Raw genomic sequence first — 24353 nt, 5'->3', positions numbered from 1 at the left:
GATCACTTAGTTCTCGAGTCCAAGAAATCCTTCTAGCCAAAATACTACAAACAACCTCCAGCAGCTCTTTCACACACACTCAAACACATACACAGATAATCACTCCCCCCCACCACCACCACCACCACACACACATGCAGACGTTCTTCCTGCAGTGCTGAAGAGGGGGTGAAGTCATTGTAATTGTTTGGGACGTTCTGCCAAAGATGAGCTTAGCGCGAGAGGTATGTAGCCGCTGCCGCATTTATCATAAGCGCACTCCAAAAAAGCATTTGCGTCACGAGCAGCTTTTCTCCATCTCAGCCACCTAGAATAGAAATGATCCCACGACCAGACAGCCGGCCTTTCACAGAAGCTCAGAAACACAGGAATGCTTTGCACACCACCTGAATCAATAGCCATCACAATGTGTAGCCGGATGCACTGTCCTATTCCTAAGTATACTCTCACCCCTTGGAAATGGTCATATAACAAACAGTGTTCCTATTACGGTTTGGTCCTTAATTCAACTAAGGGTATTTAAGTGTGTCTGCTAATGATTTTATAATGCTTAGATTGAAAAGTTGTTTGAGAATTTGTGTTATTGAGTGTGTGTTTTTTAGTTTGTTTTTGTACATTTATAGGACAAACCAGAAAATAAACAGGGCTACCTGTTATTGTTGTTGGGTACCTACGGGTACTTTTTGGGATAATGGGGTAAAGATAAAGATTATTTTTAGGATTTGGCTTTAATACTTACTACATATATATATATATATATATATATATATATATATATATATATATGAGCTTAGCTAGTATGTATATATATATATATATATATATATATATATATATATATATATATATATATATACTGTACCTGTGCAAGTGTGTATGTATGTGTAAATAAGTCTTTCGCCAGGCTCTGGCTCTGTGCGTTTCCCCACAGCTCTTTAAGTTGTTCTTCAGCAGTGAATGATCCGCATTAGGCCTTTTCAGAAGCCTTCTAATCATTTTCTCGTGGCCAAGATTTCCTCTGCTATGCTTTAGGAGGCCTTCCGGAAAAGAATCTCAGCATTAGGTGGAACTCTGGCAAGCACAGGCCTACAGAAATCCTCTATAAGCTGGCCTGTTAAGTGGCATCGTTGTTTATAGAGCAAGAGCTGAACATTCCTCCTGTCCCAATCTCCCCGGCCAAAAGATGAAGGGAAAGCAAAGTTTTCATGAAATGTCATGGCTTGGGAACGAGTCCCAAAAAACACCCTGAGCCACTGCGGTGGAATATGTTACCTTCTGAGGAGGGCAAACATCAAACACGGTCCAAAAACCCCAAACCTCTGCAATTTCTCCCCACACATTCTTCACTGTTTTCAATTTCAAAGTCTTTTCAGTCTTCACACATTCAGGAATGTGTCTTTTTTTTAAATAGCTGCCACTGACACTTCATATGCTGACTGAAGATCACTGATGATACATCCATCCAGAAATACATACAACATTATGCCTTCAGGATGACTGCTGCTCTTCTTTTCAGCTATTTGACTATGTGAGCTTTGTCCGTTTCTATAGATAAGAGGGCCATACAATGTCAAAACCCATAAAAAAGTATATAGTATATATAGGATGATGATGTGTATTGAGCCAAAGCCAATTTGGACAATGCCATGCAGGTTGAACGATTGCTTGTGCCAAAAGAACTCACTCTGATTTACTATGCTATGACTATTTCCCCCCATAATTCCCCCAGAAAAAGCATAATTTAGAACTAGTCATAATAAAGTACAGCCTCCTCACTGTGGGATTAGTTGTAACATACTGTTATTACTAGAGAAACAATCAGAGAGGTCAAAATACCTCTAAATAAATACAGAAAGGTTCATCATTAGGTTCATGGGAATAATTTTACAAGGCAAATATTTGCTGTTCTACTTGGTGGTCAAAAACAAATCTGCCACGCTTGAAACTTTTTGACAGTCTCTCTTCACTAATCATGTTTATTTATTAATTTTTTTTTAGAATATTTGGATTGGAAAGCTTGTCTGGTTCAAACAAGATCGAAATGCTTTGACATAACTGCACTTGAGTCGATATACCAGACAGTTTAGCAACCAGCCCAGCTGTCAATCAATCAGCCCCACCTGTGGAGTTAGTTATACTGGTTTGCTGAAAAGTAGGTGCTGAAAATAAAGTTTTAGAAATAAAGGGGTATAAGCCCTCATTAACTGTTAGCGACATTAGCCTTATAGCTCCAGTACAAAACCGTCTTGGCTGTTCCACTACATTTGGCGTATGGGGTGGAATTCAGATCAGATCCAAGCTCATATCTTTTGAAGCTGAAGTTAAAAATAAAGCTTCGGGTTATTTCTCTTAATCACTCTGGAGGCTGCTTAAAGAAAAGCTGTCACGCTGAAACTGGAACTCCTTAATGAAAGAGAAACAGTTCTTTAACTTATTTAAGGAAGTTGATTAAGACTCTATTTTTACTTTGTGAGGTTCACAGGAATATACTTTAGCAGGTAAAACGACCTCTACCATCGACCCACACAGACATATGCGCACACACACACATACACACATACGCCAGGCTGAAATATTTAAAAGAAAATAAACAGCTTCTGCATGCTACAAGTCAAACAGGCCCAGAATTCCAGAGCGGTCTGATGTACCATGTGGTCAGTCAGTGGTTACAAAGAGCTCTTGTGTGCATGTGTGTGACAGAGGGTGTGGATTCAGGACCTAGTGAACATTCCACTGGACATAAGAAGGCCTCTCTCTCTCTCTCTCTCTCTCTCTCTCTCTCTCTCTCTCTCACTTTCTCTCTCTCTATTTCTTCCTCCCCCCCCCCCCCCCCTCTCTCCATGAGCTCGGTCCAGCTCCTGTTTTCTTAAGCTACTTTAGAATGTTTGCGCAACCAACTGTTGACCACTTCATTAAAAATATCTTTTGATGCCGAGGCTATGTCCAGCAGCGTGTCGGCTCAAACTGGTTTGAGAAGAGAGGCAGCGTTTTTCGAATGGGGAATAAACAAAGTGCCCGTAAATAGCCTCAGGTCACAGCTTACTGAGGGAGCCTGACCTGTTCCAGGGTGGCAGAAAGAGGCCAAGGCCCATACACTGTACGCCACACACCAAAATTAGTAGTATAGAAGCAAGTTATATATTTTTTGTTTTACATTTTGGAGTTGAAAAGATACTTACAATAAAGCTTGTGTGTTGCGTGAGCTCCTGCTGACTCCGGTCGCACTTTGAAAGATCTGAAAACATACGTAACAGTTTCATTAGCTTGATGTTTTCCGCTGTTTTTGCGGGCACTGATAATAAACACGATTTTGACATGTTTTAGAACATCTATCAGACTTTGATATACTTTATATATCGCTTTTTACTTTATACATCAGACAGTAACTCTTAGGGCCCTTTTTTGGCAATCTTTAAGCGTGCACCGTGCAGCTTGATTTAGGGCATGTCAGTGTGTCTTTGCTATCGTAATGGCAGGAAAACTAAGCCTTGTGCGGCTTGAAACTCTTAAGTAATCATGGGTGTGTTTTGGGCGTAATGTGCTATAAACCAATCAGCGTGTCACTTGCTATTCCCTTTAAGAGCCAGGTGCGGTCTGACTTTGGCAGATTGCTATTTTAATGGCACAGCTACCTGGAGCCTTGATACTCCCCGCCTGCGAACCTGGGGAGGGAAAAGAATATCCATTGAAATTCTTTTGCTTTTGGAAAGTGTTTAATTTATGTCAGTGATGGAGAAATGAGCTTAACTGAATTGTTAATAAAAAAATGTAAAAGAAATGATCATAACAAGCGGGGGTGTACCTGCACTGGGCACGCGCCTGTGATAGCAATGAATGCTGCGTCCATCGGCGTGGATATATTCGCAAGCACCGCTGCCATTTAAATGACTCGGGTGAAAGGTGTGAAAATACACTGTTGGCGGGCAAAGATAGCAATAAGCGTGTAAGATACGACTCTTATAATTTTATAGTTTTGTTGGATGCAAGAGAAATGGTCAGGCAACTGTTATGGCCAGACTACTGGGTCAGAGCATTTCCAAATCGGCAAGGCATGTGAGTTGCTCCTGGTTAGCTTTGGTGGACAATAAGCATGAGTTGTCTGAGAACCACAAGCTGGCAACAGTTTGATCATCAATGTGTGAGGACAACACAGGCTATCCTATTTGGTTGTAACCAGCAGAATGGCTAATATGGCCTGAGTCTCAGGAGGAACACTTCACATCACACATGCAGGACTACAGGCTGCATAACGGCCAACCAGTCAACTGCAGAGTGCTCATGCTAACCCCTGTCCACTCGGTGCCTACAATGGGCACATAAGCATATGGACTGGGCCTTGGAAAAATAGAAGGTTGTGTAGTCTGCTTTCTTCAACATCACCTGGATGGCCGAACACATGCTCCGTTGACCTGTGGGATGTGCTGGACCTGAATCAGAATCAGTGGTGAATCAGAATCCACCTCTCAACTGACAGGGGTTATAGGATCTGATGCTGTTCTCCTGGTGCCGGATACAAACAGGGCACCTATGTAGGTCTTGTGGAGTGAGTTGTTTTGGGTGGTGTCTCTGGCTGGTTCATATGCAATTAAATTTATCCAAATTTACCACTCTAAATAGGGCTATGGGACATTCATGTCAGCATTACAACACAAGCAGAAAGCTTAAAAACTCCAGACACTGTAGATTCATACTGGATTCGATTAATAAATCTAATAATAAATCCTAGTATAGCAGCTCTTTTTGGAGCCTTTCATTAAACACACGACTAAGTTGATGAAGCCTTCAGTAGTATCTGAATAGGGGGAATTAAGGGGGTCTGATTAGAGCTGTAGTAAAACTCGGCAGGAGAATAAGCAGGAGCTAATCTTATTAACAGTCTGTTTAGTTAACTGTCATAGCTTAACGAATTGAGCGAAGCTCAATAACAATAGACATTAGAAACTACATACTCCGCTGATTCATACTGGATAACACTCACAGAACCTGATTAATACCTTGATTTAAATACTGTACACTGTCTCTCAAGTCTCTCAAGTTTTTGCTTTTAAATATGTGGCCTACAATGTATTAAAGAGAATATGCATTGGGCATTTCTATCTGTCCAGTCTCGCTCAAACCCCACATGCACAGTACAGTGTCCAAATGTTCAGACGCTAGACTGTAACATTTCCGAACAGTTCCCCCTGGCTTCCTCAGACACTTGCTTGCAATCTTCTCGGCATGTTGTTCTCCAGTGGAGAGACAGACTGAGAGCGAGAGAGGGCAGAATATAAGGAGAAACGGAAGAGGAGTAGTCTCCGTTAGTAAGAGGGCATTATGTGACGAAAGTAACAAGCCACCGTGAATAAACACAGCTTGTACTACTGGGGGAAAGTGTGCGTGCGAATGTGTTTTGCACACAAGAAAAGGGTGTGGGAATGAAGGGGTGTTCGTGTATGGGTGTTGGGGTGGCGGAGGTAGCTCTGCAGTGTTTGCACATTATGGTGTGTGTGTGTGTGTGTGTGTGTGTGTGTGTTAGGGAGTGAGAGAGAGAGAGAGACAGAGAGATAGAAAGCACTTCCTCCCTCTGTTTGGGCTTTGCTGCACTCTCGGCCTTGACCTTTGACCTCTGACGTCTGACCTCTGACCTCTGACAACTGATCCATTCACTGTGTCAGTTAAGCACACCTGCAGCACTCTACCACACACAGCTACGGAAGTGAGCATAGGTTTATTCCGTACCTTTCACGCTACATACATTTTGTAAGAGAAGATATTTTCAAAATAAAAGTTCCCATTTATTATATTATATTATATTATATTATATTACATTATATTATATTATGTCCAGTCAAACTCTCCAATTTTAGTAAAATGACCTGACAGGTTTCCCTGACTGGAATGCATGTTATTTCGGGATCTGCAAAGAAATGGAAAGTAGTTTATGTGCTAAGCAAAAAATTTACAATACTAAATTAAAAAAATAAGAATGTTAATCTGTACTCTATATTCAATTAGCTTATTATTTGAAGTAATAAAATAAAATTTCAAAGATATTTTATTTAATATTAAATATATTTTATAAAAGGTGTATTATTTCGGTATCTACAGGGGGTGCAGAAGTAATATTGCCCTATAATTTGCCTTCGGGTTCTGTCTTATATGGGAAACAGTGTTTTGAGAAGTGTTTTACAGAGATTATGTATGGAGAGTGTGTTAATAGTGCACTGTGGTTGCCTTTATATTCTAATTGTGAGGTTAAGTGTGAGTCAGCAGCTCTCATGGCTTGTAAACCACCTCAGTTAGCCTACATATAAAACTGAATATAGAATATTCATTCTATCAATAGTTCAGTTCTATCACTTTGCATTAGGTTGTATGTTAGGAATAATCAGCATGTTTGTGGGAGGGAAAATCAGCAGATAGTTGATTATTCGAATGCTTTAAAATATGTTTTCTGGTTTGTCAGTTGTACCATAGATACATATATATATTAGTAAATGAAAACCCCTGTGTGACCTTCAACTGAAAATGAAGAGAAAACCTTTCACACTGTGAATTTCCCCACTGCGGGACTAATAAAGGACTATCTTATCTTATCTTATCTTTCCTGGGTCCTCTTCACCACACATTTCAGCATCAGAAGTTTTTAAAGGGACATCTTAACAGTGTTTTGGACTGATGAAGTTAAACACATTGAGCAAGTGTTACAAGCTATAATACTTCTCAAACTGAGGTGTGTTATTGATCATGGTGGGTGCCTACACTTTTGCTTTAGGCCCTTTTTGCTTTGTTTAAAATAACTCTGGATTTCTACTGTACATTGATTAACCTGTCATTGCTTGTGGTTCATGCTGGGCAGTGGTTTATGTGCAGCAGTGGACATATTAAATAGGCCCAGCAGTTCTATTCAGTATGCTCAGCAATTTTAACTGACCAGAGAACAGTTCTGGGTGTTCTCTCCAGACCATTACTGGTGTGATTTGGTACAGAGTGCTGATCTTAGATCAGAAAACAAAGTAAACCAGCTCAAAGCCACTTTTGCATTAAACTGTACCGCCTATTTGCAACAACAAACAGTGTCTGTTGTCACAGCGACGGACGCTGTAATGGTTTATGCCGGCAAAGATGATCTCACCCTCTGGGCAAGAAGTCTGTTTACCTCTTCACCTTCTTTCCTCCGTTCCCTGACTCGTTCAATCTGTCTTTTTTTTATTATTTCAATTTCCTTTCATGCAATCCACTCTGACATCATTGTGGTGTGGAGTCATATCCAGAGTGTGTTTGGTAGCAAATATCCGAGAGTAGTTTTGAGTCACTGGAAAGTTCTCTGATCTTCAGCTCAGAGAACACAATGTTGCGAGTGTGTGGCATTGAGAACCTGTAATATAGGCACATAGAGTTATATTATTAATGCCACATTATTGGACAACTAAACATGCTTGGAGGAGAACACTAACTGCCAATTCGGTTATATCAGTTAACAGACACCCATACAAAGTGATTTGGGGGACATCCTACCCACCTGATAAAAGTGAGGCCAGTTATTCTCTAAGGGACTCCCAGACACAGATGGCATATTTTAAAAAGTTAACCACCAATATTGGTCACCACTAATATACTTTAGGGAGTGCAGAATAAGGGCACTTTTTTACACTTGGTAGTTTGAGCTTTTTTAGTATTAGTGTAAATTCAGAAAATATTCTATTCTGTGTTTATATAAATGCTCAAATTCTTATGTTTGGGAAATGTTTTCTGACACATTCATTAAATATATTTGTAGAAATATTTATCAGTGTGATCAAGCATCAGTAATATCACTGTTTTTATTGTAGTTTATGCATTGTATTTTTTAATATTGGGAAAGTTTCTTCAGATGTTTCCATAATGATAAGGTTTTTGTCTAAACGGGAATGTTGTTGAAGAAAGTTTCTAATAATGTTAAAAATGTACATTTTTATGTCCCACATATTCACAACATACCTGAAACATTATTTCTGTAAATACCTTTAACCTAGAACCTTTTCAATTCATGTATCGTTCTCTGACAGCTGATCATTTTGTAAAAATGTTTAATATTACTCAATACTCAAAAACTTTGTTGTGTGTGTGTTAATACTAATTACACTGTGGTAGTGGTGGCTCAGTGGTTAGAGCAACGCGCTATTGATGACAGGGTTGTGGATTTGACACCTGGGCTCAGAAAGCCGCCACTGTTGGGCCCTCAAGCAAGGCCCTTCACCCTCCATGCAAATATGTTACTGTGTATTGATGCAGTAATAATTTACTGTGTATTGTGGGGTTGGTATTTATGTTTTTCCTTAATTCATTTATTCTGTTTTCAATTTAAATGAATGTAGTATTGGAACAGCCATGCAGGACCAGAACTGCTGCTTTTCAGCTGGCACTTATATTGTTTGATTAGACATTTTTTAACACTGTAACACTGTTAATCAAGTACTGCTTCTAGTGCTGTATTCTGTGTTTGTAGTAAATGGCTTACTTGCGTGAGTTAACTATTGCTGTTTAACGTTTCTCACCTGGCTAGCCCTTCAGAGGGTGGAATAATCATTAAAGACGGCCACGCTACACATTGTTCATTCCCCACTTCCTCTTAATAGAGGGACATAGTTAAAATGAATACTTAAGTGACAGGAAGTAAGGAATAGCCAGTGATCATCTCATAATACAACAAATCATTAATTTGCAAATCTTTAACTGTAAACTGCAGCTGTTACCCTAAGGCAGGAGGGGAGATGCATGTGTGTGTGTGTGTGTGTGTCTAACGCATGGAAAAGGGCAGAGGCTAGGGGAAAATCTCTGCGGATGCTGACAGGACATGATGTTTCTCCTTGTTTGCTCTCGCTCCTGTGCGTCACTCGCATTGGCACCTCAAATCTTTCACATTCCGCATGGCCCAGAGCGGAATCCTCGCCATTCTGAGCCTATGCTTCTGTCTGAAGAATCCCCACAGCACACTGACCTTAACCCTAACACTAACCTTCAGCCCCAACCAGTATCTCCTTCAGGTAATTCCCAACAAACCGTTGATGTTTAAAGCTGAGACCTTTCCCCTACTGGGCCTTAATACTTGCATACTTTTCAATTATTCAAGACTGATTGTTCTGTAACTACAATGAAACAAATATGCAAGTTATGTAGAGTGAGGGCTCAAAGTGTGCACCCACTTACAGACCCTTATGGTATGTGTCCACTGCATGCTAATTTGTCATCTGAAATATCGCCTTCATTTATTCTAACAGTAGTAGTAGCAGAAAAATGTGTGTGGAGGCATATGCGCCACTCAAGGGTCAAGAATTTTGTGCCACATGCAGTGGACACTTTCTATTCCACATTCAGAGGCTGAATCATAATCAATTGGACCTCGGTCATAACATAATTTTATTTCAAGTACAGTAAGATTTAATGATTGTGAAGTACTACGTTAACAATAAGATGTGTGCACACTCACTGACCACTTTATCAGAACCCCCTACCATGCTCTCACTGGCCACTTTATCAGAAACACCACCTTGTATATTCACTCAGTGGCCAATTTATTAGAAACACCTACCTTGAGTTTCCCCTCACTGTCCACTTTATTAGAAACACCTACATTGTACTTCTACTCACTGGCCAATTTATTAGAAACACCACCTTGTGTTTAAACTAACGTGCCATTTTATTAGAAACACTGACCTTCTACTTTCACTCAGTGGCCACTTTATAAGAAACACCTACACCTGTTTTCACATGGTAGGTACACCCACCTTCTACTTCCATGCATTGAACACTACTTTACTACTACCTTGTGCCTTGTTTCTCATGCTGGCCACTTTATTAGAAACACCTACCTTGTGCTTCTACTTACTGGCCACTTTATTAGAAACACCCACCTTCTATTTTCACTCACTGGACACTTTACTAGAAGCACCTGTCTTGCGTTTTCTCATGCTTGTCACTTTATTAGAAACACTTGCCCTATATGTTCAATACACCAGTGTACAGTTAAGGTTCCAGTAGAGGTGCTCAGAGAAATGAGTGTTATTGTAGAAGTGTTCTGCTGGGTTTTCTTTTCCTTGTTCTTGCAATTGCACAAACAATGGAAGCAGAAAGGAGTGTGAAAAGAAGTAAGAAACATAATTCAACACTCTGCTAATGGAACCAGACAAAACACGGCCTAATGTTTCTAAACAAAATCATGGCACAGAGCACAGCTCAGCACAGCGTTTCCCAAATAAAACCAGGGCACAAAGTGTTCCAGCAGTCAGGAAATGGCTTCAAAGGTGTTAGAGGAAAGCTGGCTCGGGGCAGGAGTGAACCATCCAGCTTCAGGAGTGCTGCAGTGATTGGCTGTCGGCCTTTCAGGTGGCCAGCTAAGTTATGCTGAAAAACACCAGTATTTATCTGCCTGTAAGAGCTGCACTGTGCTGAGGATACCAGAGCTTTGAGGCAAGGAAGAGCGATTCTGATCTTTCAAACATATACACACACACACACACACCGCACTGGCCATGCAAACACACTCGCCATGCACACCGAGTTTGGCTGCGAGGCAGACAACATGCTCGCTCCAAAGTAAAGTTTGCATTCCGCGGAGGGGTCGCTGTATCCGGCTGTGTGTGTTGTGTAAGTTTCGCTTGGGCGGCGAACATTAGAACTCTTTCTTTATTGGTCGGTGGAGGAATGTATGTTTCTAACACAGTTGTGGCCTTCTCGGCCACTGGCTATTTCCTTTCCCTCAGCAAAAGGTAAATGCAGAAGTTTATTTCCCGTGAGTCCAGGGGTGAGCCTAAAAATACTGCCATCTGAACCCGGTAGGACATCTGGCGAGATTCAGACTGGAATTGAGTAACACACACACACACACTTGCAAAGCTTTCAACCCTTTAATAGAAAATCCCTCATCAAAACCGGGCTAATATAGATATTTTTTTTTTACTTTTTACTTTTTTTAAAATATGCAGGCTAATTTAAAGAGTGGTATTAGGGTGTCAGAAGATGCAACTTCAAGCTCAACCAAAGCTACAGTTTGAAGTAGTCTATATTTAGTGCTAAACCAACGTGTCCGCCTTGCAATACCTATAATCTTTGCCTTCGTCTCCACGGGTGATGTAACATTGTTTTGTAACAGGTACTGCATATTACAAAACAGTCCAAGCACCTCATTCCATGTTCCCAAGCATAGGGAACTGCTGAATTGAGTTCAGGCTCTCAACGAAGAGTCAGAAACACTCAAAACAAACCTATACAAATATAGGTTTCACTTAAGGGAAATGTATAACTGCGTTTGCCTTGGTACAGCTGAATAATGAGAACTCAGTACATAGAAGCGACATCCTGAAGAAGTGAACCTCAAACACAGTTGTTTTCTCTTTCAAACAACCTTTCAAACAGCTCAGCATGCAATGAAGCAAAAGCTGGGTAGGGGCCAATGGGGACCCGTGCTAGGCTAAAAGGAAACGCTGGCTGATATTAGCTTTTACAATCTCTTCTCTCCATCGTAACTTAACTTAACTTAACTTAACTTAACTAAAAAAAAACAAGCTAGGCAGCAAGAAAGATAACTGGCTACAATTACTTCTACTTGAAGACACACAAAAGAACAGCAACACCATCCAGTAAGACTCTGGACTTCTTAGTGTTAAAACTCTGCTGACAAAACAACAGGGTTGTAAATAGGCTTGTAATATTGAGTGTGCATTTCTCTAGCCTCAACCAAAGTCACATGCATCTCCCCGACCAATTCCAATCCTGATTTCAGTGGGAACTTTCTAGGACTGTAACAACAAGGTGGTCATTGGGTGGTGAATGCTATTTCAATGTGTGTCCATAAACCCCCTCAAACCCCCAAGATAGTGTACAATATATCAAAAATGCCCCAGAAGACCCAGAGGCCTATTTATTTTTAAGTGGACGAAAAAAGATAACAGTGACCTCAGAGGGATGCATGTTACAGATCAATGGAAGGTAGTTTCCCATATAGCAAATGAGTCATAGCCCAGTTGTGTCATGGCCCAGCATTTTCATCCAGCCCACATACCGGAATGACAGCAATGGCCTTGTCCAAATCTGGGTGCTGTAGCAACAACAGTTGTGCCAGTATTTGCCCGAAATAGAAATATTGTACGACATGTTCAAATGCCATGACAAATTTTAATGTGACCGCTTCAGTTGGGTCAGTTTGAGCCCGGAATACACCAGCATTACTATAACGGCCCTCTACTGTATCGCCTGCTCACTTTATTTATACCATCCTACACAGGTTTGGTCAATTTTTTTATATATAAACAAGCAAATGACAGTCAGAAGACTCAAAGTCAAGTAATATCCAGATTTACATTTATTGGTTTATTTATTTATTTTTTAATCTTTTTATTTGTATAGCCAGGAACATGAGAACAGGTCGCACAGCTATGATGCACCCAGTCCCATATATTTCCCTTTTCATTTATTTCTCTCATTTACAATTAGTTTATTTCTTTAGCTCTCTGTTTCATAAGAGAATGTGCTAACTCAATGCTGAGCCAAATGTGGCATCTACTGTCTGTATTTATTTTCTAGGCTTGGTACAAGGGAGGACATGAAGAAAACATTACAGCCATGTTCCAGCACTGCTAAATATACTTATGCGTCACTGTGCTTCTGTCATACAGCACATAAAGTCACACACTGAGCTACTGTCTCTTGGACAGCAGGGCAGAAAAAGCACTACAATCAGCCAGTAACAGATAAGAAAATGAGGTGACATGTGGAATATAAGGGTAGCCCCGGCCAACCCTCTGGCTACGGCACTGTACACACTGTACACCGTGCGGGGACAGTGGTGGCTCAGCGGTTAGAGTGCCAGGCTATTGATAACAGGGTTGTGGGTTCGATTCCCGGGATTGACAAGCTGCCACTGTTGGGCCCTTGAGCAAGGCCCTTTACCCTCTCTGTTCCCCGGGCACTAGAGTTGGCTGCCCACTGCTCTGGGTGTGTGTGCTCACTGCCCCTAGTTCACGTGTGTGTGTGTTCACAAATATGTGCACCTTCAACTTTACATTTTTTTGATAATGACGTCAATATTATAAACAAAACAGGAGCTGAAGAGAACATACCACATCAAACATGTACATGAAAGCATCTGCCTTTGCAGACTCAATCTTTCCACCACGCAAAGTGCAAAGCTCAAATCAGCTGCCTATAGATTTAATTAGCACTTGCAAGACATATAAGATATTGGAGTGAAGCCTGACTGGCATACATTCAAATGAAAGGAAAAGAACAGGTGATGCTGTTTTATAAGGTCACTCAGGTGCTAATATGAACAGACGGTTCGGACATATTAAGAACGGCAGCACCAGCATGATATCAATATGTAACAGTCCTCATTATTCAGGTATTTCTAATGTGCTTGTTTTGTAATGCCTGGTTGTCTAAGTGTCAGAACAGATTAATGAACAGATTAAACTCATTGCCATGTGATATAATCACGAGGCAAAGCTCAACATACTGAGACTGGAACACATTGACCTTTTTTTTTTATACAGATAATCAAACAAAAGGGGGTAAATTGCAAAGTGTAAACATTAATGCATCTGTACAACTGCCTACTAGAGCAGCCTCAGAATAGATACTTGGGTTTTTCAAGGTTCCCCAGATTAAATAGGTAGGCAAGCCTTCTTCTGATGATGTATCTTGTAGGTGAGAGGAACTTGTGAAAAACTACGAGCACTCTAAAGGATCTATATCATAGAAAAGCGACTGTTTGAAATAGGTTTGACACACTATGTAAACGTACCACTTACATACCTCTAGTCCATACAGTCCGTACATCGAAAGTAAGCTGCCAAAAAAATTATTTGTGATGTACTAACACGAACATCCACCCAGCAGTTTAGCTCTGCCCATTTGCTTTGACGATATAAGCAGTGTTTCAGCCTGGAAAATGAATTATGACTGTTTTTGGTTTATAAACTCTCATGCATGTTATTGGTGGACCTCAGAAGCTCAATAAAATACCAGAATGAAAAATGTGGTGAAGCATCAGGTGAAGCAATGGAATGAAAGCATGCATTTAAAAGTGGTCTACTAGCGTCACTGAGGCAATTCTTTCAGCTTTCCATCAACCTGTTCTTCCTTACTCAATCGCATGTTCCCTCAGTGACTCACTCCCTCAGAAGGAGAGAGAGAGAGGCTGACGGAGAAGAAAGGCAAAGATGAGCAAAAGGGACCAGACCAGCTCATTCCCTGGCTTCTCCTCCCCACCTGGGACAGCAGAGTGACTGTGAGGTCAGCGCCTGCCCTGTCCTCCACACATACTTACGACAGTGCTTCAGCCGCAGAGGAAAACCCTCTCCACCCAGACATGAAAAACAACATGGCTCTGAGGAAGGATGACTCAAGGGGACATTTCAACTTCTCCGTCTGTGTGTGTGTGTGTGTGAAAGAAAGAGTGTATACAAGCCGGTACAATTTTACTCTCTTTGGGGAAACCAAATGACTGGAAAACATGACAGTGCTGTCATTTTTCATTAACTTTTCTTGTTCCTATGAACCACTCTTCTCCTTGTCATTTCTAAAACTCAAAAAGGTCCATATCATAGAAACATTTATTTTCACCACTTTTGTGAAATGCGAGAATGATGTGGCATCTGAACAATATCTAAACAATAAAATTCCACCTATTCAGCCCATAGCAGTTATGCAGTGCTTGTTCAGTCTATACCCCCTACCCTCGTTTCAGCAAGCCCTCATCCACCAGGCTTCGCCAATTCCCTTTTGGGGGAATCCCCAACATCATCTTAAGAGCCATTCCTTTATTGTATTAGCTGAAGTGAAGTTGATTGGGAAAGCTCTCAGAGGCCAGAGGGATTGAATACAAGTGTCAACGTCTGCAGCAGAACACACCTATTTCCATTTTCAAGCCTGAAATAGTGGCCCAAGGCATTTCCCAACCGATAACAGCAACGATAACCGATAACTACTTTACTTTACTTTAGTTTAACATTTTAAATGTTAAATATTTTAATGCTCATTGTGCAGAACCACACATCAGTGTTATCAATACTAAGCTACTCAATAACATTTATCCCTTTATACATCTCTAGTTTTCTTACTTATAACTTTGTTTTGAAGTCTTATGTCTCTAATTTACTTATGTCTATAATAAACGTCTTAATAGTTGTGTGTAAGTGGCAGAGGAGCTAAAAATTCAAACCTGAATATTATAAAATCATAACTTTTTAGCTTGGCTTTATGTTGCAAGCACTCCAAGCACTCGATCTGTACTGTGACTGCTGATACAACTTGCATTAACAACCTGTAACTTGATTATTTGTTATCAAGCTAAAGGCAGATAAAGCAATCATTCACTAGATTTATATTTATATTAATATGTTATCTTAATTGTAATGAAACTCTGCTCCGTGATATCCCCTCTTCCCTTTCTGATGTGGGTGGCCAGTAAAGTAACCTTGGAAGGTTGCACTCTGAGTCTAAGATAGCAAGGATATATAATGAGGAGTATTGAAATGGGCCATGTCCCTGGTGATGCTTAGAGCCATTTGTTTCTGGGAGTCCCAGAGAGCAAAGTTGGTGTTGCTCTCTCTATGGGATGGTAGGAGGGCTCTCCCCACCACCCCTTTCCACCCTCCTCCAACATCACAGCGTTGGTAGTAAGCTTGAGCACCTGTTGGCTAAAATAACAGAATTAGCGATGTCTGCTGACACCACATCAGTGGCAGTTTGCAAAGACATGGTTGGATGGCTTCATGTGTAGCCTTGGTTCTCTAAATGTTGGTAGTGTTGTGCAATAGGAGGAGTCCTAGCTAGTGTATGAGACTTGGCTATTACTAAATGGTTGGATAAAAGCTGTTCATGGTTCAGTAACCCATGCAAATGCTCTAAGCAGTACATGTCCGGTTTAGGTCTGGGTGGTGGTCTTTTTCAGTGTTCATTTACAGTACTACAAATGTATATTAATAAAATTTGCATTTTTCAACACATTTTCAGCAGAATTGTGATATCATTTTGTGTGTAAACGATGAAGACAGAGGTTTCAATCTCAGGAACAAATGACTGTGCACATCATTACATTTACCAAAGCCCTCCAACTACATCAGTCTGTAACAAACATGTCTTTTCTAATAATTGATAATAATTTGAAAGGATGAACCAGAATTAAAACTACAGCACTTTTACCATAGCCTGTACCTCTACCTATGTCTTTGTCCAAATCCATCCACTGCCAGCAACTCACAGCTGAACACTGCTCAATAAGCTGTTATTCTTTTGTGCAGGCTGACCTCTGCTGGCAGAGTCTGGAACTGAAATCTTCTGCACACATCAAAAAATGGTCTAGTGTTCAGGACTGACACACACTGACTGAGACTTGCGTCCTTCATGTACATGTACCAAAACAAACTGGCAAACAACTGGAGACAACCTCACTGTTTAGATATAGAATGAATCAGAATGCTCAGGTTTTGCTTAATTCACATGTGCGTTGGTGCTGGACTCATCCCTAATAATACCTCAAAGTGTTGAAAACACTCATCACACATTCCTCAGCTTGGCCGATTTCTCGATATTATCGCTGCAACAGTCTTAAATAATGATAAGCTTAGCTGAGAAACCGTTTCTTGGCTTTAGTGATGTAAAATATCACATGACTATAATCCGGCATGCCCAATGTGATCAGAATCAAATAGGTTTCAGCAGATATCTGCTTAAAAATAGCATTTGAGAGATGCTTAGACTAGAGCAATATTTCAAGCTGATATTTGATGATGTAATGATGTATTTATTGTAAAAGTAGAATATTCATGTAATGCATGTAACTCTAAACAAATGATGTCACATTTATCTGTGAATCTAATCCAGGTGTAGTCACAATTTCTACACTTTACAAGTATTCTACATTAGCGTATGTACTTATGTTATTGATTCAGACCCAGCTTGAAGTGTAGGCTTTCTTAACAGCTCCAACTCCCCCTCAAAAACCATCATACTGTTTAAATTATTACTCCATCATCAGTCTGGTCTGTGCTGTGTCTGTAGTTTCATCAAACTCACTGCATTATTTTACTTATACTGTTCCATACATCACCCTATACACTTAACCTCATTACGCTCTTATTTGTACAATAATAACATGTATATTGTAAAATATATTGCTATTGGACATTCATTCCCATGTACATTCATCCAATTACATGTGAATTATGGTCCAAAACACTCAATGGTGTAACAGTATGGAGTATATCCCATATTCATACAATTTCCATATAAACAAAGTAAATAATTACATTTGGTTTGAGATGGAAGGAGTAAACACTGACAGTAAAGAAAATGTTCAAAAAAGTTTGACCAACAGTGAGTGGTACAATGCCATCGTGTGGACATTTTTAAAAATGTAGTCTTTTAAACAGACCAAACTAGAGCTAGAGACTGTGCATTCTGTTTCCAATTATGATTAATAATATCGTCTACCAGGATATTTAAACACCCACGAGCAAAATCATATACTAGTATTTTCTAAGGCACATGTTCCCATTGTTTCTGAAGCTTACTTAATGAAAACTATTCTTTGCCATCTACAGCCAGACATGGACATCCCAACAATTACCTAGAATCTGGAATATTAATGCTATAATTAGTTTATGCATCCACCACCCTCCCAGTCCCATTTGGCACCCTTTTGTGATAGGCCAACAGGACTACCACTATGGAAATCACTGTGATGTAAGGTGCGCATTGGAACAGTAGCTACAACAGACCAGACTACAAAAAAACAGGAAGTCATCTTGGCAGTACTGACACTGCAGGACGTGGTGTTAGCTTTCTCACTGCTGCGCCATACTCTCACCTGCCTGCAAGGTTCCACTACAACCATCTACACTCAACACAACCTGTGTGGGCAGACTGGAAAATGTGTGTGTGCGTTTTCCATCTAATAATAAATTACAGTGTGCAGCATTAGAATCCCACCTCAACCACATCAGCCTTTCAACAAATGCTCCAAAGAGACAGAGAGAGTGAAGAAAAGTCGAGACATAAACGTACTTTCCCCCTGGCTGAGAAATTTTAGATGCATGACTGTTACCCCACTGACCTGCAACACACTGTTACATTTTCTCTATCTGATCTGTAACACACCTCATAATGTTACACCACTAATCTGTAATATACTGCATACTGTTACACCACTGACCCATAACGCACTTAATACTGTTACACCACTGACCATAATACACTTTATACTGTTACACCACTGCCTTATAGCACACTTCATACTGTTACACCACTGACCATAACACAATTTATACTGTTACACCACTGACCATAACACACTTAATACTGTTACACCACTGACCATAACACAATTAATAATGTTGCATCACTGACCATAACACACTTAATACTGTTACACCACTGACCATAACACACTTTATACTGTTACACCACTGACCATAACACACTTTATACTGTTACACCACTAATCTGTAATATACTGCATACTGTTACACCACTGATCTGTAATATACTGCATACTGTTACACCACTGACCATAACACACTTTATACTGTTACACCACTAATCTGTAATATACTGCATACTGTTACACCACTGACCCATAACACACTTAATACTGTTACAACACTGACCATAACACACTTAATACTGTTACACCACTGACCATAACATGTTTAATACGGTTACACCACTGACCATAACACACTTTATACTGTTACACCACTGACCATAACATGCTTAATACTGTTACACCACTGTCTTATAGCACAGTCCATACTGTTACACTACTGAGCTAAAACACAGTTAACCCACTGACATGAAATAATCTCTATATTGTTACTCCACCGACCCACACTCCATACGGTTACATAAGTGACCCACAAAAGTCTTCATACTGTACACCACTAATTTGTTACACATTCTGTACTGTTACCAGTATTTCTCAAAATATGTGTAAAAATGACTTTCTCTTTGGTATTGTGGTACTTACGGTGATAATTATAATTAGTACAGGTTTGCTACTGTTGTCATTATTGTTTAAACTCTCTTTTTTGAATTAGAACTGAAAATAATTGAGAAAAGAAAGAGTGAAAGAGAGCGAGAGAGACTGGGGGGTGGGGGGGGGGTGGTTGTGGAGTGAGGGAGAGATGACGCATGTGTAAATCCACCACAAGGCTGTACTGGGTACAATAATTGTCTTCACGAATTAAAAGGTCTAAACTACAATGAGGTTATTTAGCATGGTTTTGATGGAGATTTGGCCCTCCTATTTTTCTTATCGTCTGCTGGCTCAGCACACAGACGCAAGTGACACAACCATCCCCTCACAGGCCTGTCCCACAGAGAAGAACAAGTGTAGCCTGCAGCGAAAGCCTATTGTTTGCTTTATCCACAACTTCCCACGTTAAACCCCACATCCAGCCAAACAAGCTATAGACGCTGCGCTAACTAAAAACAGCTATGTATGAATTCATTAAGTGTGCTGCTGCTTCCCATATGGCATTCCCCTAAAAGCGTTCTGAAACCTCAAGACAAACACTGCAGCGAAGCCACGGGGTCTGACACACTGAGCTCTCTGTTGTTGTAGCTGACCCTCTCTGAGAGAAATCAGTGAGAATAAACAGACGTGTAGCTCACACTTCCTTTTTCCATCTTCCATGGCTCACCACGGCCTTTTCTCCTGACCCACAGCTGCAGAGGTGTCCACTCCCAGTCCTGCTTGACCATGGACTAACAGTTTAACCCCTTTACACCCCAATGCTTATTACACACTAAGGTGTATTACTCAGTAACTACAGAGACTTGTGTAGAAACCAGTTGGGCTATTTTTGCTAACAGAAGTTTGTAATAGCACTTTCGGCACAAAGGCAAGTTATAGGCTTTTTAAGGGGTTAAAAGGTCTGTGGCATAAAAAATCAAATTACTTATATATTAATAAAAATAAACACGTTTAAAAACACATAACTCACTTCCAAACCCTTACAATTCATACTTGAAAACTAAACTGAGTATTCATTATTTTGATGATGTCACATCATCAACAAAAGCACATTTATATATATTCATCTGTTTAGCTTGCAACCGTTTAGCTCCGCCCACTGAATTTATAAGGAGTGTTTCAGCCTTGGCTGCTTTCAAAATGAGACACAATATCAGGCAGCCAGTAAGAACAGAGGTAAGTTGCATATATCTATCTTAAAATTGCAGCAACAAAAACATGTGCCAAAGCATAAAGATCGTTGAGTGGAAGTGGAGTGATCATCTAAAAATGAATAATTCACTGATTCACAAACTTGCCAATATCTCGGATGTATGATATGGGGGGGGGGGGGGGGGGGGATTAAAAAGAAATATCTAGAAAAAAATCCTTTCCAGTTTTTCCCATGTTTTGGTCATTTTTGATAATAAACAAAATGGATTAAAAGAGAGAATGAGGGTAAGAAAAGAGAAACAGCAAATGAGAGTGATTTAGAGAATGAGAGGTTAAGAGGCAAAAAAAAGAGATAGAAAGTCCATGTAATGCCTCCCATTGCAAGGTGTCAACAACTCCCTGCTCCAACGTTCAATTCCTCCTAAAAGGCTTGATAATGAGCTGCTGTGTTGATTCAAGTGTGTTGGAGCAGGGCACAGACTAACCTATGTGGCATTCTGTGACCCTTCCAGGCGGCTCATCCTCATGAAACAAAGTGAATAAGACAAGGAACAACCCCTTACCATGCTTTCAGCAGCTCCACAGGCCTCTCCAGCAGCATTCCATGAATGGTAAGGTGAGAGGAATGATGGAGTCAGCCTTCTCTGATTGCATTCTGAAAAGAATGCTGGCAGTTAGGCCAGTTGGTGCGAGGCAGCACGGGAGCATGGAGGCCTTGGTGCGAGGTGATCCGCGCTGTACCAGGGACGCCCAGGCGCTAACAGTGGACTTACATAAAACTGCCCTGAGCCTCTAGCATAATCACATCACCATAAACCATCAGTGGAAAACCCAATAACCTTTTTAGAAGGCTGTAAAAATGTGTTGTCTTGACTGTTTGTTTTTTGTATTTTGGTTGTTTGCAATCACAGATACTAATATGAGCATGTGTATAAGACATTAGGCCACTGTAGGCAAACATTGATTTCTTTATGGATTTGCCCATTTATGATAAATAAAAGAACAAAGAGCCTGCACATTTTGAGTTACTTTTGCATTTACATCCCTTTTAAGCAAGTCTCAGTTCAGATTTTCCTTAAGAATGCCCGAAACTGGAGTGTCTGTGTGTTGAAAATCTGAGATTGTTTATAGTAGTCCTTTTTAAGGTTAAGAAATTATATATGATCCACAGCCTTTGCGTGCAATATGCAATGTTTATGGGAAATAAACACTTTTAATATCAGATGGATTTAATAGGTGAATTTGAGGTTTATACAAGCTGGATTACTAGCGAATGCTTCTGCACACCTTGCTGACTGCTACAGTAAAGAGTAGTAGAGTATCCTGAATGTTGTTTTGTATGTGTGAGTTGTGAGCCCTTTAAACATGGTGGTGGTAGTGTGATAGTGTGGGAATGCTTTGCTGCCTCAGGACCTGGGTGACTTGCCATAACTGAAATGTCCAATTATGACAATTACTTTCAATGGTAAAAATCTACTTATTGAATTAGATTTATGAACATTTGACATTAAATGTTCATGTTAGGATTTGGTCAATGTTCAGGTTAAGTGATGCCAGAAATTCCTCAAGTTTGTTCTTCACGGCATTGTAGGTGGTTCCCCATAAAGCTGCTTGATAGAACTCCCAGGGAGTGTAAAGCTGCATTAAAACACGAGGCACTACTGTGGATAACCTCAAATGGAAAATAAGGAATGTCTACAGTTAAAACCCAGGTTGACTAAACTGGCACATATGTAGCAATGCTAATTTTTGTGCATGTCCCTTAATGTTAATGTAAACTGGATAAGGCAACTTTCTACTAGACGTTGTGTCCAAGCAATTGACTGATAGTTAGTTAGTTTGTAGAAAGCATTAAAGAGATGAAAAAAGAATGGATATAAAAGCAGTCTAACATTATTCCCTGCCACGACTTGTCATGACACTCAAATAACAAGAAAACCATTTTAAGAAATAAACATTTATTAAGTATCATGTTGTATTTTCCGATAGAATGCCAGCATTTCTTTTATGAGAAACACAATTACTATGTTGAAGGAAACCCAACCCTTTGATTTTCAAAGTGTAGACTGTAGATACGGCTGCAGGTTTGTTGGAATCTATTATTTTCTTAGAATATCATTGAGGAAATGTAATCAAATATAAAGATTAAATTAAGGGATCTAGTTGGCATTTTTCAGTGCAGTTCTTGTCAGAGGTGGAAAACGTGCGGAGACACTGTTCTTAAGTAAATATCTGGGTGCTGTGTAAAATTCCTAATTCAAATTAAGTAAAAAATAAACTCAACACAAGTGCAATGCAATGAAAGTAAATATGGGGAATAATGGACGCTGCAGGTCCCATTATAAGCATAATTGTGGGCAATATCATTTCATAAAGGTATGACATTATAATACCTTAAGAAAGTTTTCTCTAGACTGTGAAAAGCATTCAAAAATCAGACACATCTGCAGGCTTTTGAGATTTGTAACAAGTATTTTGAAGGTCTAAATTTTAATATTAGTAAATTTTCTAAGTTTCTGTTCTCTTGAAAATGTTATTGAGTAAAAGTACAAGTTTTGAATTTCAATAATACTCAAGTACATGTACAAATTGTCGAAATCAATCCTTTGCTACACTTTTTTCACCCATGTCTCACCATGAACGTTTATTAAAAGAATGGTGAATATGGGTGTTTTGCTTTGTCACGGGTGCGCTGGTAAAAGAGGATCATCTGGGTTGGTCCTAATCACAGTCTAATTTTTTTCTAAGACCTCTCCCTGGCTGCAACTGTTCCTAATCACAATTTCACCTTCCTTTCTCTTAGGACTGTAATTAATCCTAATCAATGCTTTGATCGTCCAAAGACTTAGCCCTCGTTGCAACTGGTCCAAATTTCAACCTTGTTGGTCCTCTTCCCTTCATTGCAATTGGTCCAAACTGCAACCATGTCTCTTCTGAGACCTCCGTCCTGACTTTTACTGATCTTAGTCACTGTCATGTTTGTCCTACAATTAGTCTTAATCATTGCCTTATTTGTTCTAAGACTGGTCCACTGGTCTTACAACAACTGGTCCACTGCCTTGTTTATTTTGAAAACCATGTCTTTGACTGCTCCATATGTCACATTGTTTCCTGTGTCCAGTGAATGAAGAAGGCAAACTTTTTTACACAGTCAAATCCTGAATGGTGTTGTGGCTAACTACGTGTATGTTGGCTACTCACTTTATGCAGCATGGAGCAAAAATAAAGAAAAAAGGCCCTTTGAGACACAGCTGCAGTCTTTGTGAGCCTCCAGTAACAGAGAGACATAAGTGATAAATCAAACAATGCTTTGTAGTGCAACTAAAACATGTAAATGGCTCTTTGTCAAAAGGGAGTAGTGCAACTGCGATGACTCATGTGGCGTCTTGTTAAATTTGGGCGAATCAGTCACAGAACGCACACATGACGACAGAGTGTACACTGGGGCTGGGTTTGCTTCTGAAGAACTGTCAGAAAAAGCGAAAGTGTAAAAAAAGTGTTTTAGAGTTTATGACGGATGTAAGAGCAGATCTCTGTTGAGGTTTAGGAGGAAGAGTGACATGAATGGAAGTTAGAGCTGTAAGTGAATGTGCAGTAGTAACAGAAGACCTGTGAGGACAATGTAAGAGACTATACAATGGCACTGAGTGTCAGAGCCGTTCCTGCACACAGCGGCAGCAGGTGGTCGCACTGATTTGGGCTTTGGCGGGGACACAATCATGCCCTGAATCTGAAAAGACAGAAAAAGAAAAGTTAAGACTGGCTTCAAAGCCACCAGCTCTAGTCAGAGTGCTGGGCATGTGTTTGAAAGCTGTGTTTATAATGCTGTGGCCATCAAAAAGAACAGCTCAGACCTTTTTTATGTAATGGTCACTGATACACATTAATAAATGAATGCAAACAGGAAACATACAGAGATTTTCAGCGATTGAGTCAGGGCTGTCCAAACAAGGACAGATGTGGCTGCAGGTTTCCAACTAAGTAGGAGTTCCACAGGCATCCCAATGAAAGTAAATGAACACTCAACCATTACAAACAGCATGTCCATTCCTATGCAACTCAAAGAAAAATCCCTAGCAACCACATCACATGTGAAATAAACAGTTGCAGTGGATTTATATTTGGTATTTTTTAATCTTTAAGGGGTAGATCCTTTTAAAAATAAATGTATTAGACATTAGACATTTCGATTGTGTGTTTATGA

General features: G+C 40.0%; 1 protein-coding gene across 2 annotated transcripts in view; it reads right to left on the bottom strand.

Annotated features, from left to right (window-relative positions):
* Nucleotides 1–22090: 22090 nt before the first annotated feature.
* The window catches only part of moxd1 (monooxygenase, DBH-like 1), a 36445-nt gene continuing 34182 nt past the window's right edge, over nt 22091–24353 (bottom strand). The window contains exon 12 of one of the 2 annotated variants that reach the window (XM_072695569.1): nt 22091–23879. In XM_072695569.1, coding sequence (XP_072551670.1) covers nt 23721–23879 — 159 coding nt within the window. In that variant the 3' untranslated portion in view covers nt 22091–23720. The remainder of the gene's footprint in view (nt 23880–24353) is intronic. The other variant, XM_072695577.1, reaches the window with a different exon arrangement.

Source organism: Salminus brasiliensis, chromosome 1 (assembly GCF_030463535.1).
Source record: "Salminus brasiliensis chromosome 1, fSalBra1.hap2, whole genome shotgun sequence".
In the NCBI taxonomy this organism is placed as follows: Eukaryota; Metazoa; Chordata; class Actinopteri; order Characiformes; family Bryconidae; genus Salminus; species Salminus brasiliensis.
Note: the sequence above shows the minus strand (reverse complement) of the source record. Positions and strands in the feature narration are given on the sequence as shown.